The 17187-nt window shown below is 43.7% G+C and overlaps 1 protein-coding gene across 1 annotated transcript in view; it reads right to left on the bottom strand.

Annotated features, from left to right (window-relative positions):
• Nucleotides 1-9125: 9125 nt before the first annotated feature.
• ATRAID (all-trans retinoic acid induced differentiation factor) overlaps nucleotides 9126-17187 on the bottom strand; it is a 91459-nt gene continuing 83397 nt past the window's right edge. The window contains exons 6-7 of the mRNA XM_085613269.1: nucleotides 15319-15419; nucleotides 9126-9962 (exon numbers count right to left, since the gene is read on the bottom strand). Coding sequence (XP_085469395.1) covers nucleotides 9858-9962; nucleotides 15319-15419 — 206 coding nt within the window. The 3' untranslated portion in view covers nucleotides 9126-9857. The remainder of the gene's footprint in view (nucleotides 9963-15318; nucleotides 15420-17187) is intronic.

The raw sequence follows: 17187 nt of genomic DNA, 5'->3' as shown, positions 1-17187 counted from the left end.
CATGTCCGTCGCTGCCTCCCCTCCAGCTCGTTTCAGCCTCGGGGCAACGACGGACAGGTAAGCGCTGTAGTTTAGGTAGAACTCGAGTCCTAAATACATGTTGCTCTCGGGTAGTGCTGAAACGTGTTTTGCTAAAACGTGGAGCTCTGTACTACGAGCATCACGAGTCCGCATACACCTTACAGTCAGGGTTTGGTGACTGTTAACAGAGCACGACTGTCTTCTCTTTTTCGACACCCAATTTGTTTAAACTTTGATTGAAGTACACCTGGCGATTCCGAGTGGGCGTAGGGTGGGAAGTTCTGCTTGATTGATAAGAATTGATGTAACACGATCCTGGATGTTTAACCAGTATCACATTACAGAATAGGAGAAAACTTCTCTCGAACTCAGATTAATTGATAGTACTTTTAACTGATTTCTTTTATAATAATCTTAAATACTAAAAAAAATTATAAAATACTTAAAATCATAACAAACAGTAAATAAGTGCAAAACTCAATAAATATGTTGTTATTGTTGTGATTTTTTCACCCTCGATATAGAGCGGGGCCCCTTACACACGAGCATGGTGCCCGGGTAGGTGAGGTACAATCCCAGACTAAGTGGGGTAAGCAATGCCTTCTTGCTTTATTATTAGTGCAAAGTATGATTCTTGCCTCAATTTACAGCACGTTTTTGTTTGATTTGGATGGTTGCACACGGTGCATTAATTGTTTTATTTTTTAGGTGATGACTACACCCTTTGATCTAGAGGATTTAGATTACTGAAGGTTGTATTTTTCCCCTTTCTCAACCTTATATATGTTAGTCACATTTTCACACTTATCAATGTGTCTTTTTGCAGTAGCTGGTGTTTGTGCAACATAGGTCCTGACGAAAGCCGGAGGCAGGTCAACCCTGCTGGCTGAAACATGTTGACCTTAACATAGCAGTTATTCGTCAACACTGCTATAACCTTGTTACACTCTTTTTAATCAAGGTGTGTAGATTGTTTGGAATATTGAGAATTATCCTTCCTACATAACCTTTTTTAGCTTTCACCAAACTTCTTTTCTGCACTGCACTATATAGGATCTTTTCCTATCTCTGTACCCTCCACACCTTGTGTGCTGCTGGCCAATTTTTACTAGCCAGCTAGAGCAATAGAGCTTCTAACTTGCGAGACAATCCCCATGATCAAGGGATATATCTCTGCCAACAGTTGGATTACCAAATGAGATTAATGATCATGAGAGTCATCTTTCTCTCACTATTTGCTCGATTTGCTGAGCACTATTGATGGTTATCCATGCTCTGCTCATGGTTAGCGTTGGTTTAGTGCACTTTGGCTCCTTCTTGCTCATCATTTTCGTGCTGTTTTGCTACTAGACCCCCAGATTCCGTTTGTGTTCAGTTCAGTATTAGGGGATGGGAACTTGGGCAGGTCTATAAATATTGTTTTCCCTTAGACCCACTGTTCACCAGAAGTATTGATACCCCACAGAATACCCCACTAGTCTGAAGCTTCAAGCTACTAAATTGCCAGCACCCAAAATAGTGTAATTTCCAAAATGCACCACAAGGACTTCGACCAGTGGTCAATCGAGCTCTAATTAAAGATCTGGCAAAGTCATTTGTAACTCAGGGTAAGGTCACCCTTTCCTAATGGCATGGATACCTATATGGACCCCCTGAGATCTCTGGTGACAGCAGCCCCATTTAGGAAGTGCTCAGTTTTGGGTTACGCTTGACCCCAACTTTAAAATATTGATATCTACTAAACCTGTAGAACAAGAAAGATGGTTCAAAGTATTCTGGTATCAGGGCGACCTCTTCCATCCAAGGGAATCAGAGGCCCATGCCAGAGCTTGAAGGACTGCCTGGAAACTGGGGCTGAGGGTGGTGATTACAGGTTTAAAGTGGTTACAGAATGGGCTAGGATGGTGTCAACTAACCCTTGCAGTGACAACAGGCGACAATTACGTTTTTTTTTTTTTTTTTTTTTAACTACGCTGATGATCTTCCTACAATCTCGATTCATCCTGGTCAGCTGCACTGCGGTGGTCTTGTTGTTTCTGGGCAAACTTTGTCCATCAAGACGCTCCCACAAGGGCTTTCCTGTCAGCCATGCTTTATGCAGGTTTTCCCATGGATCAGTTCGGCAGCCCCTAGCAAGCATAGTCCAGTCCCTCAAAAGCCAGAAAAGGTCTGGTTTCTCTCCAAATGTCATTGCAGCAAGGAGACTCTGCAGGCATAAGAGAACAGCAACCAATCATGGAATCTATTCCTTGTCCAGTAGTTTGTTGCCTTGAAATAATGTGCTACGTTTTTTCTGCCCATAATACACATAATTGTCCTGAAAATTATTTTTAGGCATGGTATCAACAGCAGAAAACTAAGAAAAACTTGCGATAGGGTAATCTAATAATCATAGTTGATGCATGGTTGAGTTTGCGCAATAAAACTTTAGCCAGGCCTTTTTAGGTCTCGCATGAAGACAGCGTACATACGTCACGTTCTAGATCCTGCCTGCAGACAGAGCACATAAACTCCTTTAAGGGCTTTTAGCTTGCACAATACTTACCACTGGTTGGCTTCACCATCACTCTCATGTACTTTCTCCTTATTGGTCAGATCACCCGCAAGCTTCACATCCTCTTCATGTGTTCATCCCTTCGATGGAGCATGGACCAAGCACTGATTCATATATTTCATGGTGGTTTTCCGCTGCTTGAGGTACTTTTTTTTCTCTTTTCATCGCAGCTTGTTCCGCTGTTGCTTGTTTCTCATGCACTCCACAAGACTGCATGTTTTATCAAGCTGTCTCCATTGTATGCTTCTCGCCCCCACTCAATTTTGCTCACCAGCAGTGTGCTTCTGTGCAATTCCTACCTCCACATTAGTGTTTCGTCTGTATTAATAAACCTGTAGGCTTTAAAATATACATATGTATTCTTATAGTAGAAACTTGGCCCCAGGAGTATTTTACTTTGAGCATCACTTACATTGCACAAAGTTACATTCATTTTTTTAGGCACAAGTTGAAAAAGTGATGTGCCTAGAATCACAGGCTGTGGAGTCGCTGGCTCATCAGCCAGTAGCTTAATAGTTACCCAGTTCCAAAGTGTGCAGCTCTGGCTCTAAGGCCGCATCCTCTCCACCTCCATCACACTCTTCAAATCCCTGATCTCGTCTATGTGTCTCCAATGCCTTCCCAACCCACACATCCGTGTTACTTCCACGTCCTTCGCCTCGTCACTCACTCGCCATTCCCCTTTCCCAGATACAATTTGGATGCTCTCTCTATTGTGTCCGCTATTGTGCAATAGCCAGAAGCACACGTAAACCACAGAGGGGAGGGCTCTCTCTGCATCCCTGCATCTTTGTTTAGACTTGTCTTTCCCCGGTGAGTAAAGAAAACACAAGCAATATGACGCGACAAGCACTGACTGAGTCATTTCACTTTTTTCTCTTTAATTTCAGCCATACTGCACAGCAGTCTTGCTGCTGTACAACGTGGGTAAAAAACATTGATAAAAGCCATAGCTATTGCATAGGAGAGACCAATCGGCCTTGCCAATGCTTATTTCCTTACTGTGGTGTTCTCCTCACAGTGAAATTTATGAGACCTGGCTTGAGTAGAGAATGCATCGAGGGACAGTGAACCTGGATATATGCTGCATGTGCTGTACTGGCATCGCTTACTGCGCAACTTCAGAAATTGTATAGACAATACATTCAGCTTTTCAAACAACAGACTTATACAACAACAATACACGTAATCTTGGTTCGCATTCCGAGACTTAAGCAATTTTCAATCTATTGATTATTTTTTCTCCCAATCCAAAATGGCATAAACTCCTGTATCCTACAAGTCAATTACGCATCAAATGCCTCCTTAACCTATTGCTCATCCAATATACTTGATCCCTCGCATGGCTTGTATGGCGCACATACGCATCAGCATGCATCATCCACCATCTTAGTGTATGGAGTACAAAAGGGGAGTGGTACACAAGGACTACATCACACGACGTTTACTGGCGGATGCTTTTCTCAAGAGGTGATCATTTAATCCAATACTGTGTTTATACGCTCCATCATTACATAATCTCTTATTGAAAAGCTTCAATGGAGGCGCTTCGTCAACATTAGCCCAATAAGAACCTTGGTTTATTAGACTTATTTCCAGAGACCACTCACCCAATCCTATTGTTAATTATTGAGTCATCAGTCGTATTCTGTTCACCATAACACCGTGTCCCACCACCATTTATCCTTGCTAATTTCTACTTCATCCATTGTTCTAAGCACACGTTTTCTTTCCTTACTGGCTTACCTTCACCACACTTGACAGGAGGAAGTGATTACCGACCCAGTCTCTTTATTTACTGCCTTGGGTTACACTTACTTGCACAGGGAAAAACTGAAGAGCAAGGGTACACTTACGCTCTCTTCACATGGCAGATTTGCTTACTATCTTTTCTCACCTTTCATTTTGTTTGCCTACTTTTTAGGTCTCGCCTAACGGCATGCTTGTGCTGTTGCTGCGAGAGGTATTGTATACAGTAAAGGGCCTGAAATCCGCCTCTTACTTACCAATGGCTGGCTTCATTGACAACCAGAGGACCTGTGTCCTACGATTGGACATACATGACCAATGGAAAGAAAAACAAAAATTACAATTCCTAAAATTGTATACATTGTGATTTTACTTTTAAAGTACATAACAATACAGGGGGTTCTGTTACTCCCCCTCCTTCCATCAGATTGTTTCTTTTTAACTTTTTAATAAAAACATTCAACGAGCTTACATTATTATTGGATAAGTTAAAACCGGACGCTCTCTTTCTAACTGAGACCTGGCTTCATAGTGAAGCTGATCCGGTCCTCGTCCAAACTCTCCCACCAGGCTACCTAATTCATAGGGCTGACCGTAAAATCGGCAGAGGTGGGGTCTAGCTATTATTTTCAAGGAGATTTTTAGTTGTCGTACTACTGCCACCACCCTCGTGGATTGTGAGTGCTTGGCCTTCACCATAACTTTCTCCCCGATAAATACCTTTTCTGGCCTTTTAATCTATCGACCCCCCGGGGTTGTAGGACAGTTTCTCACTAGCCTCTCCACCTCTATTCCTAACTTGGCCTTAGTTGCTTCTAATTTTACCGTACTTGGAGATCTCAATATTCATTTAAATGACCCTCTTGATCACTTAGCCAAAGAGCTCTCAATGAACCTCTCAGCGTTTTAACTTATTCAAAAAGGATTCATACCCACCCATATTAAAGGTCATCTTCTCGACCCGGTTTTTAGTAACCTACAACAATTGGTGGTTGGTACTCCTATTCCACTTCCATGGACAGACCATTTTCTGATCCCCTTGGCCTGGGAGGGGTGTGGTCTCACCTCTTCCTCTAATAAAGTACCAGTGCTGGCACGAAATTGGTCTAGGCTTTCACCTTGCCTCTGGACCGCTGCTCTTGAAGCTTCTAGACATTCCAGACCAGCTAATACTGCCGGCCTGGATCTGGCTATTGATAATTTTAATAATTGGATCACAAGCACATTGGATTCAGTTATCCCCAAAAGACACGTCTATAGGAAATACAAACCAAGGGAGGCGCCCTGGTTCTCCTCTAAATTAAGAGAATTAAAACAAATGTGTAGAAGGTTAGAGAGAAGATGGAGGCAGAACTATTCCGAATCCAAGAAACTAGACTATAGGAAATTAATTAAAATGTATAAAACTGAAATTAAAACCGCCCAAGCCATTTTCTATGAGGAGAAAATTACCTCAGCCTCAAATTCTCCTAAGGAGATCTTCCAAATTGCTAAAACTTTAGTAACCCTACCTCAGAAAGCTCAAATCTTAGAGGGGGCACAAACCCGCTGTAACAATCTTGCGGAATCTTTTCATCAAAAAATCCCAAATATTTATCTATCTTTCCCAGCCTCTCACAATGACTCAAGTGCCTGTCAAATGGCAGAATCGGTCGAGGAACTTCAGTTTTCATTAGAGCAATTTCCTCTTCTAGATTTCACCTCACTTGACCTGATCATGTCCAAGGTAACCTCAGGCTCTCCCATTGACCCTGCTTGTCCTCAGTCACTTGCCCTGGTCACTAACACCATTCGTCCCGTCATTCTCGATATATTAAATTTATCTATCTCTTCTGGTGTGGTCCCTCCTACTTGGAAATGTGCCCGAGTGAATGCTCTTTAAAAAAAACCTTCTCTTGATCAGTCCAATCTGACTAATTATCGTCCCATATCTCTCCTTCCTTGGTTGAGCAAGTTGCTTGAGAAACATGTGAATACCATGTTAGTGGAGTACTTGGAGTCCAATCATCTTCACTGCTCTCAAACTGGCTTTCGTCCTCAGTTGGGGACGGAGACTGCCCTTTTAGCTGTAACTGAGGAGGCGAGGAAGATTGTAGATCGGGGCGGCAATCATCCTTCTTGACCTTAGTGCCGCATTCGACACTGTCAATCATAACATTCTGATGCGCCGCCTTAAAAACCTTGGTGTCTCCGGCACGGCCTTAGCTGGGTTTCGATCCTTTCTTACTGATCGTTTTTTCCAGGTGTTTGAAGGAGATGTGCTGTCCAACCAGCTGCCGTTAAGCTGTGGGGTACCTCAGGGCTCGTCCCTGAGCCCCACGTTGTTTAATGTTTATATGAGCCCCGTGGCTGAGATTGTCCACCCTTTCGGCATAAAAATTGTCGCAGATGACACTCAGCTCGTGGTGGCACTAAACCACCCCGAGAGGTCATCTGGATCCCTGGGTCTATGCCTAGAGGCAGTTGCCGGATGGATGGAACTTTCTTACCTTAAGCTCAACGGGGATAAGACCGAGCTCATGTTTCTCGGCAACTCCCTCTCCATCAACCCTGTTTCTTTTTGGCCGGACTGTCTTGGCCCCACCCCAGATCCTAAACCCCAGATTAAGAGCCTGGGGTAATGGCTTGATAGTGCTCTTAGCTTCGATTTCCAGGCCACTAAGCTTTCAGCCACCTGCTTTGGCCTCATGAGGCTACTGCGCAAGATCCTTCCTCTTCTCCCCTTCCACGCGAGGAGGATCATGGTCCAGGCCCCGATTCTTTCTCGCCTGGACTATGGTAATGCCCTTTACCTGGGACCTCCTCATTTTACCTCACATAAGCTCCAGGTGATCCAGAATTGTGCGGCTCGCCTGCTTCTTCAGATCCCTTGCAGGCAATCGGCTGAATCTGCATTGGGGAGCCTTCATTGGCTCCCTGTTAGAGCACAAATACAATTTAAGGCCATGTGTTTGGCACATAAAGCCTTTTGGCGGAAGGGCCGGGCCATTACCCATTCTCTCATCACTTCTTACCATCCTTTGCGTAATCTTCGTTCTAGTTCCTCTTTGTTGGCTGTTGTTGTCAAAATACAAAGATCTAGATGGGGTGGTCGTTCTTTTTCTTTCAATGCTTCTAATCTCTGGAATGCCTTTCCGCACAATCTTCGGATGGAGCCAAGTCTATCGACTTTCCGGAAACTCCTGAAAACCTACCTCTTTAAGGACCCCTCCTAAGCTTTCTGACCACTATCCTTATTTGCATGTCTGCAGCACTGGGAGGCCTCAGGTTAGCCATGAGCTATACAAGTGTAAATTCATTCATTCAAAATCACCAACTCAATCATGTTGGAGAAAGATACTGGGCCAGCAGAGTGATAATCTCTACAAAAATCTCTACAAAATAGAAAACAGTTCAAACATGGTAGAAATTGTAACCCTCATGGTGTACGTTTTTGTTTTTCTTTCTATGGGTCATTTATGTCCAATCGTTGGACACTGGTCATCTTCCAGACCGGTGTCTGGAAGATGACCAGTGTAATGTGGACACTAATGTGTCCACTGCAGGGTCCTGTGTTCGACCTCATGGTCACAGGTTCAAATCCCGGCGGGTCCACTCCGCCTTTGATCCATCGGAGGTTGATAAAATGAGTACCCTCGAGTTTGGTAACAAACATCTGTTATTCAGCGCCAAGATGCCTCCGGGTGAATGTGCGCTTTACAAATACACGTTATGTTAGGTTTATCTGGTTCTCTTATTCATACACTGCATTGTCTCATGTTTCTTTTGGGTCAGGTGAGCAGTAGGATGGCATAATTCCCGGGGATTCTCCTCATCTTACCCATTGCTACTATATTCTGACAATTCCTCTCTTTTTCTAGGTCGCTACAATTCTATCCTGAGGTAGACCCAGTCAAATGATGTTAAGGGGTCGAAACATCTACTGTTCCGCCTTAACCATATTTGCATCGTTTGCCAGGCTTTAAAAAACACCTATCCAGTTTATTTTTCCAAGGAGTTCTATCATGAAATTAATGTCCTGGTAGTTAAGACATTTTTTGGTTAAGTGCACTGTATTTTTCTTTGCACACTGTTCACTTATTTTCACTCTATGTGATCCGTCACCTGTAGCACCTTTCCGCGTATTGTAATTGCCACTTTAATCATGCAGTGTACGGAAGATTAAACTTATGAATCCTTACAATCCTTAAATGAGATAATAGGGTCTTTGAATGGGATAATCCCTGCATATGTATTTAATGTTTGAGTGATTTCCTTTGGAACATTATTATACATATGGCCTTCATCACCCTAGTTCCAGTCGAAGTCTATTGTGTTTTTGATCATTCTAGGCTGCAGCATTGAAAATACAATGATGATCAGCTGCAGATAAAGGGTGCCTGCTTAGTACATGCCAAATGCAAAGCATCCCATGGCGCCATTTGGCTCCTACACCTTTTAATTTCTACTTGGCTCTGATGAGAACTCAAATCTTACATCATTTTAAATATGACTCAAATCAGCATTTTTTGCTATCCACTTCAAGTCTGCAACAAAAGTTTTTCTTTTTTACGCTAAATCCATAAAAATTGAATTCTTCTCCCACCCCAACTAAACAGGTAAAAAGTCATCGCTTTCTCGTGGATCCGCAGTTCACGTGATCATCCACCCCAACCAGTGATAGCGGTAGACTGTGGGCCTCAATCTCTTAAGAAAACCAAATCCATGTAATCTCCTAGTTAGTGCAGCTTGGTATTCAATGTGCCCACTCCGCTTACCTCTTTATCATACTCCGTGCAGGCAATTCAGACAAGACGACAGACTAACATTGGCAAATCAATTTTAATGAGATTGGTGGAGTAAAAAAATATGTATAGAATATTACAGCTTATTTACCTTAAAATTTACGTCTTTAACATTACACCTATTGTTCAAGACAGGTTTAAGTGATTTTTGTTTGAAAAACAGCTGTATGTGTGTGTGTATATATATATATATATATATATACATATATACATATACAAGCGTGTCAGTTTGTTCCCAATTTTCCATCACACACACACGTCAGTTTGTTCCCAATTTTCCATCACACGCGCACACACACACACACACACACACACACACGTGTCAGTTTGTTCCCAATTTTCCATCTCTCACACACACACACACACACACACACACACACACACATACACACGCACACACACATTCTGTCAGTTACAGTGAAAGTGTTTCCATGGGTGGCAGTTAAATTCCATACCTTGCTGCACAATTCTTGTCCATACTGTCAATTCCTGCTTAATAATGAAGTGAAGGTTTTTATCCAACCTCCCCAACAATAACTTATTGTCTGCCCAACACTATAAAAGGTTCACGCTTTAAGAGGCCTTATTGTCAGTTGCTATGATAGCCCATTGACAGATCTTCGGGAAGAGTGTTCTCCAAGTCGCGAGATGAGTTCATATCCAAGACTGCTGGCGGCGCCCAGGCGGCTGGCAGCTCTCCTGGTCTTGGGGGAGCCTTCCTTTGGAGCCGGCCGTCTGGACTCCATCCATCAGGAGCTCTTGACTTTCCGACGCTGGCTACACCAGAGCAGCAAGGAGCAGCAGAGAGTCACAGCCCCCAAAATCCCATAGAACATGAACATAGGGAATGTGCCCTATAAAATAAGAAAATGAGGTCAGTTAAATGGAACAAATGACAGCAAGCAATACAACACCAGGAACATCAAGTGGAAAATCAAAGTTCTGTTGAGAGGCCATAGCATACATCACAAGGAAGAACCCTAGGTGGACATCAAAGTCTCAAAATGGGATGTCAATGAACCTTCCTCTGGCAAAGCCTGAACTCCATTTATGCCCTAGACTTTTGTCAAACCATGGAAACCCAATCCAAAGGCAGTGCATGTGTATGATGCAATGCCAGGCGCTTACTCATCAGAAATGGAAAGAATCCGTGTGATTTAAATGATGCTGTGCTGGATTAGACTGACAGCTTGTGTGATGGGCATGGCATGCGATCAGTTGGTGTGGTGGGGAGGGGGCACAGTGGGAAACCTGAACCCTCCTTTACCCACCCAGTCACTGAAGATCAGAAAAGTTTTGCCCAGTTGCGGACCAAATATTTGAGTTTGAATGAGGAAGAGCTGATCTGATGTCCAAGGTCACCAGCCCCGAGGTTGGGTTGCGGATCTGCAGGTGAAACGGGGTTCTTTTTAGGGGCTGATAGAAGTATCTGAGGGCACAGAGGGCCTTCTAAGGGTTGACTGGAGTGTGTTGGGACTATCTGGGGTGATTGAAGATAGTCTCAGGGTCATTTGAGCACATGGCAGAGGTATTGAAGGACACACCAACAGTTCCCTAGGGCAAATTGGGAATATTTATAAGGACTAGCTGACGGAAGGGGCAGGCTGAGGACCTCTAAGCATGCATAAGATGTTTGGGGGCAGATCAAGGGTCTCAGAGCACAGCTGGTTTGTCTAAAAACCAGGTTGTAGAGCCTGAAGGCAGTCTTATGGACAGTGTATATGTCTAAAACCACATTTAAGTATCTAAGGGGAGGCCGGCAGCCTCTGGGGGTCTCTCAGGCTGGGGTAATCGCCAGACCACGCTTAGGTTAGGAGTCTTCCAGGAGAGAGGTGTCGTCTTGTGGCTGGCCGAGGGCCTGCTTAGAATGTCTGAAGACAAGCTGAGAGCCCGAGGGACATCTAGTGTTTAAAGAATAACAAATTGTGAGTGTTTGAATGGGGATTGAAAATTGTCTGGTGGAGGCCTGATTAGACTACACATTGACAAAACCGAGATGTCGCAAGGATGACTGAAGATCGGAGGGTCTGTAGGTAGCGTCTGAAGGCATGCTGAACGTTTGAGGGACCTGTGGCCTAATGACCAGCTGGGGTTTTTTGTGTGCGAGGTGAGGGCTGGATGAGGTGTTTGATGAAAGGGCACAGGGCATACTGAAGATGTGTAAGAGCTGGCTCAAAAAATCTTAGGGTGGGCCAGGGGTATTTGAGAGTTGACAGGGCTTCTGAAGGCAAAGTGTTTTTAGGGCATGGCTGAGAGATCCTTGAATGCCTTCATCTCTACAATTAAGTTCCAGATTCAGAAGGGTAAAAAAAGTTTACATTTTCCTTGTCCCAGGCCTGTGCCGACAAGTAATGTACTGTAAAAGAACAAATGTTGCTTAAAATGCATCTTTGAGTCGGGCTCTACTGAAGCCAAGGACTTTCACTTTTACTTTCTGCTCAGTACTATGTGGAAGGCCTGATGCGTTGGAAGCTCCACAGCTACTTCTTTAAGGTATATCCGTGATTTTCCATCATATACATGATTACCCATGTTTGTTTAGCATACCAGTTCATTTTTGAGTGGAGTAATATTTCAGTGTGGTCACAGAGAGTGCATCTTACTAGTTGTTTATTTTAGAAAATAAATATATTGTTTGGTTAATAAACCCGCTACTCAAGATAAATATATGAACGTTCGAAACTATAAAAAGCGATGATGCATTTTAAATGAGAGGTTAGTTCTGAACAACGTTATGGGGACTTCTAGAAATGTGCAATTATGTCAGAAAGGCAGGTGGAAAGCAGCTGGTTCGTGCCTGGGTGATTGCATAACCATGTCTGCGACCTACCTTTGTTTGATAGCTCAGCCAAGACTCATTACAAGTTTGATAAAACTACTGACGATTGCATATCTGTTGGGTTAAAACATTCCAAGTGCTGGTGAGCAGGATCTGATGTGTAGGGATCTGAAAGATGGAGGTAACAATTTGGACCATTCTTTTAAAAAGTCATGCAAGCAGGGGTTCCTTCCAGTAAGGATACATACGACTGCTCAGAGTGTCGAGATTATTTCCATTGGTGCCTAATCTCGCCCACATGAAACAGGTCAAATCAGAATAAAACGACCTCACAAGACTAAGATTTGATCTGACTGATAGTGCCGCCAACAGGTAAGGTATTTCAATTTGACGATAAGGGTTCAGTAAAGTGACTATGTGCTTTGATAAGGAACATGAGGAATTATCTAAGGTAAAGGAGCATAGACGCTGTTTTCACAGTATGGTCTTAAACTGACACCTAGATATTGTGAGGTCCCAAAGATCATGCAGCTTAAGGAGATCCAATAATTTGGGTATGGCATTAATATGGGTTTGTTTCATTTGTTTGCTGGACCAACTTCAGCACATTATGTGGACCTCAGTGAGTTCTGCTGGTCAAATTTTACAATGTTGCCGCCTGGTATGCAATCTGATACTTCAGGTTGAATTTCAAACGGAGGAGCATTAAAAGTCACCTGAACAGGTTGCAAAGCGCTGTTTCTAGAAGCCTAATCAGTGATGCTAGATATACTTCACAGCCATATCTTAAAGCTGGAATCCAAACAAGGGTTCAAGTATAGCACTTACAATAATAAAAATTCCCAAAGTGACCAAACACTAAGGAAAATTATATAAAATAAAAAAAGGGAGAAGAAAAGAAAAAAGCCCAATGCTATTTGGGCACAGGATATCAATGTACTGACTATTACATTTAAATAGAAAATGTATTACCCAAATTAGATAGCCAAAAACAATCATGAGACAATGATGGAGCTCGTGGGATCGTACACACAATACAGAAAATACAAATGATACAATGTGTAGTCACACAGACAAAGTGGCGAAGAACAATATACCAAGGCGGGGTTCAGAAGAAACAGAAACAACACACAGCAAAAAATGCATACTCTTCATTTAGGGCCACATTTAGGCATCGACGGCGTTTCGACCAAAAATGAACTTAGGTCATCATCAGGACAAAGCAATAAACATAGGAGCGTCCAAGGAATTTTCAATAGAACATCTTAATCAAGAGTCCTCAATAAAGTGATAAGGAACGAAATGCACAACAGGTGCAGAACTTCACTCCGCAAGGGCGGAGTCAACCCTTGGTGAGAACTCAGGGGACTAATAAAGTTGAGCGCGGGGAATCAAAATCCATACAGCTACATGTCAACCGTTCCATCAATTAAATTAAAAGACCCCATAGAAATGTGACAATTCAAGGGGCCAGTAATGATGAAATAATCAAAGGGCCTTCTAGGGATTATTCAAGAAGACAGACCCGAGTAAACTGTCCGTGATTGGCTGCGCCTCATCTCAAAACGTGCACAAGTCCTGCCCAGCAGACCCTGCGTCTTAGGTTTTCACGTTCACTCTCCAAAAAGAGTCGCTCATATTGGTGCCATATAAATTGATGTTATTCAAACTTTAGTAGAGCTATATCTCCCTTCACATTATTGGGATGAGCCAAACTGGGGACAACAGATTTTTACACAATCGATCCGACAGTACCTGCCTGTGTTTACTTCTTTAACGCTTTTACATTTAATTGACACAGTAAGAGAGAGAATGCCTGGCAGCTCAAGGAGAGATTGCACAGCAGCTCTACTTTGCAACTTTTGGACGTGAACCACCAATCTGTAAGCCATCCACCAGCAGTCGTAATTCTTAAAACAAGCACTACCAGAACGCGGTCAAGGTCTGGCTGCAATTCTAGGTATTCTGGCCACGCAACATGCCAGGCAGATTCTAGTGGTGCCCCATTACTGGAGGACCAGCTGGTTTCCTGGCACTGGCTGTTTGACAACAAACTAAAGATTTTTAGATCTACTGTAGGTATTCCTTTCACTGATGACCCCTACTTTCACCTGTGTAAGAGAGGTCACTGAACACCAATGCAGATGTTATTGATGAGACCTTTTTAAGTACATCTTGGGTAAAGTTCTGGTCCCAAAATGACACCTCACTATCAATGGAAGAAACTAGACTCCTCTTACGTTCCCTGCCGTACTAGTGGCAATGCGTCAACGCACAAGAGCACTGTACAGATTATCACCATACTACAAATAGGGTTGGACTGGGAAGCCAAAGCAGCCCTGGCAATATTGTCATACAAGCCTCTGTGAGGGAGGGAGTTAGGGGTGGGGGGGGGTGGATCAAGTGTGTGAAGCACTGCTGCTTTTGTAGCTGGAGGCCGATATTGCAGCACCACTGCAAAACCGGACTCCCCTTTGCAGCCTCCTGGGGAAATACCGGATGCCCACTATGGCCAGTCTGGCCCTGACAACGAGGATTAAAAGAAACACCCCTCATAGAGAGCAGATGAAACCAGTGCAGCCTTAAAAGAACAGTGAAACAAGAAGAAACCAATAGTGCAAGGGGATGGAACAGGATTACTCGAAGCTGGGGGGTGGGCTGGGGTCAGAGCAGGGTTCAGGGGACAGGCCACAGCGACTCGGTGGAGCACAGGAGACAGAGTTGAGATCATGGTGGAGGGGTACCTTCCTCATTTACTTCCTGCCACATTCTCACATTGTTATCGGACACTGCAACACTTTACATCTTATGTGGACTATCACTGTGCCCGTTCACCAAAAGCTTCTCAGGCAGGTGTACCCGCCGTGCTATGAATCAGTATTTTTTTTTTTTTCTTTTAGAGTTTTATATAGCGCGAACTAGACCCGAGACATCGGGTATCAGGGCGCTTTACATGAGCACTAGTTTCGTTACACAAGGACACATTCAATTTTGGTAGGCACGGGGAGATTAAGTGATATGCCAAGAATCACAGGATGTTGAGCGTCCTTGCTGAGGGTCGAACCCGGTAACCCAGCTTCGAGGTCGACCGCTCTAAACGGAAGGATACATCCTCTCCCCTAAAATGCTTTCACCATGCAGTTTTCAAGTGAATTAAAGGGAGCAAAGAGGAATCAAATTGGTAGCCCTCATGATCATCTCGTCTCTTTGTTAGATGCTGGGCCATGGGTTCAGTGTAGGTCATTACAGAGCTGACATTGCTGCCCTTTTAGACCACACTTTTATTGTAGCTTTGTAAATGACCTCTTTTCTTTATCTGTGGTCTGTCTTTATATGTGATATAGCGCGAATCCCTGATGCCATCCAGGTTTCAAAGGAAACTGACAGGAAATCTTGCCCGCCCCACCGACCACCTTGCACCCAATGCTCACCACTCGTTGACACTTGTAGCCATGGAAGTCCTCAGCACAGGGACAAGTGAACAGTCCGGGACCATCAGGGGCGCAGAGGGAGTTTTCTGGGCACAAAAATGCTGTGGAAAAAGGTAGACATGAAGCAGCCATGAAACCACACATTTCAAGACAAATGCAGACAGTAGTTCCTCTAGTTTTCATATACAGAATAAGATCTGAAACTTTTATGGATTGAAGGAAAGGCGTGGTCTCCAAACCAACGCAGGAAGGTACAAGGTTCAAATGATGCGACTCCTCAGCCTCCTCATCCCGCCAGCTCTAGAGCATAAGGTTAGCAAGCTGAGTTCTAAGACCTGCGTATAAGATCCTCTTTTACATCTTTTGGTCAACAGTAAAGTTGGGTCCTAGCTCAAGCCCTTTTCAGAGGAGAAGTTTAATGATCGGAGGCTCATCACCCTGTAGTGGAAGCAAGGACCTTCATAGATCAATACTTTGGAAGGGCAGTTGCTCTGGGGTTACCTTGCATATGAAAAACCATTATGCATTTTTACTGGTCGTTTCTGTAGCATTAACCCATTACCAAATAAGCCAATTTGACTACAGGTCTTTTCCCCTCTGAGTATCATTGCACTGCCATGCTTATTTGACCAAATGACCCATTGTTATTGCTAAGAAATGTTTAAGACCCAAACCCTTCGGGTAAAAGTGAACATCTATGGTTATTGTGCTTGGTTAAAATCTGGTTGAAGGAATGGCTGGAGAGTTCATGTCTGTGAAGATCAAAGAGCAGAAGACGGAGTTCTATAGATGTTGGGATTCGGATGTATCCATCGGTTTACATGTATTTTTGAGTAGTGCTTAAGACTACTTAAAGTTGTTTCACAGAGTTAAACAGGATAGAGTACTTAGGGAACATGTCTGACTTCCAGGTAAAGCACCCATCAGATGATGACAACAATAAAGGCAAGCTGTGGACTTACAAGGGGCCAGGTGACCACAGGAACAGGTAGGTTTTTAGCCATTTTATGAAGGTCATGAAAACTTGTTGAAATCTGGGACAACAGAGGAGGGCGATGAAGGCTAGAACCTTGACACTGAAAACATCTACCTCCAAAGTGCTTGCAAGGGACAGGCAGGCACGGTGCTGCACAATGTGTTGGAGGACTGGACGGCCGGTGTTTAAGGCTGCTAAGAGTTGCAGTAGTGGGGTAAGGCAGAATACCTTGGTCTGCGATGAGGATGGACAGGTGCAACTCGGAGACCAAGTGATGCTGTTGAGAGGATGGGAGTGAGTCCTGGAGAATGAAAGCCAAGGGGAGGAATAACTTTGGGGGATGGGATCAGGAGGACCAGTGTGTGGTTATGTAGTAGATGGAGTGTTGGTGCATCATGGAATGCAGCGATGTCATAGCGAGCATTCCAAGTGTGTGTTACTCCTGTGCCTCTTACTGTACGAATGTGTTTACTTTTCTCCAATTAACCTTTTCCAATGGAACGATTCATTATGAAGAGGATCACTACAGATTTGACCATAAGCGGAAATCTTTATGTTGGAGGTGTGCTTTACTGCAGCGTAGGGTGACCAGGCATCCCGGATTTGCATGGACAGTCCTGGTTTTTCACAAGCTGCACTGGTGAATTTCAAGAAATTAAGCTCATGTCTCGGTTTTTAGAGAGGGTCAGCTGAAAACGCTGGGAGGTATTTTTTTAAGTTTTGCAAAGCAGGGATAGTTAGCTGCTGTTATAAGAAGTCAATTTAATTAACAGTACGTTCTTACTTCCTCTTCTGTAATTCTCTCCTAAGGAGCACTGTCATTCTGTGCGCTGTGTGGAAGTAAAATTGTAGTCCTCCTATTTTTAGGTCTCGCCTGGCAAACGAAGCGCGAA

This window comes from Triturus cristatus, chromosome 6 (genome assembly GCF_964204655.1).
Source record: "Triturus cristatus chromosome 6, aTriCri1.1, whole genome shotgun sequence".
NCBI classification, from domain to species: domain Eukaryota; kingdom Metazoa; phylum Chordata; class Amphibia; order Caudata; family Salamandridae; genus Triturus; species Triturus cristatus.
The sequence above is the reverse complement of the archived record's forward strand: the minus strand, read 5'-3'. Positions and strand labels throughout refer to the sequence as shown.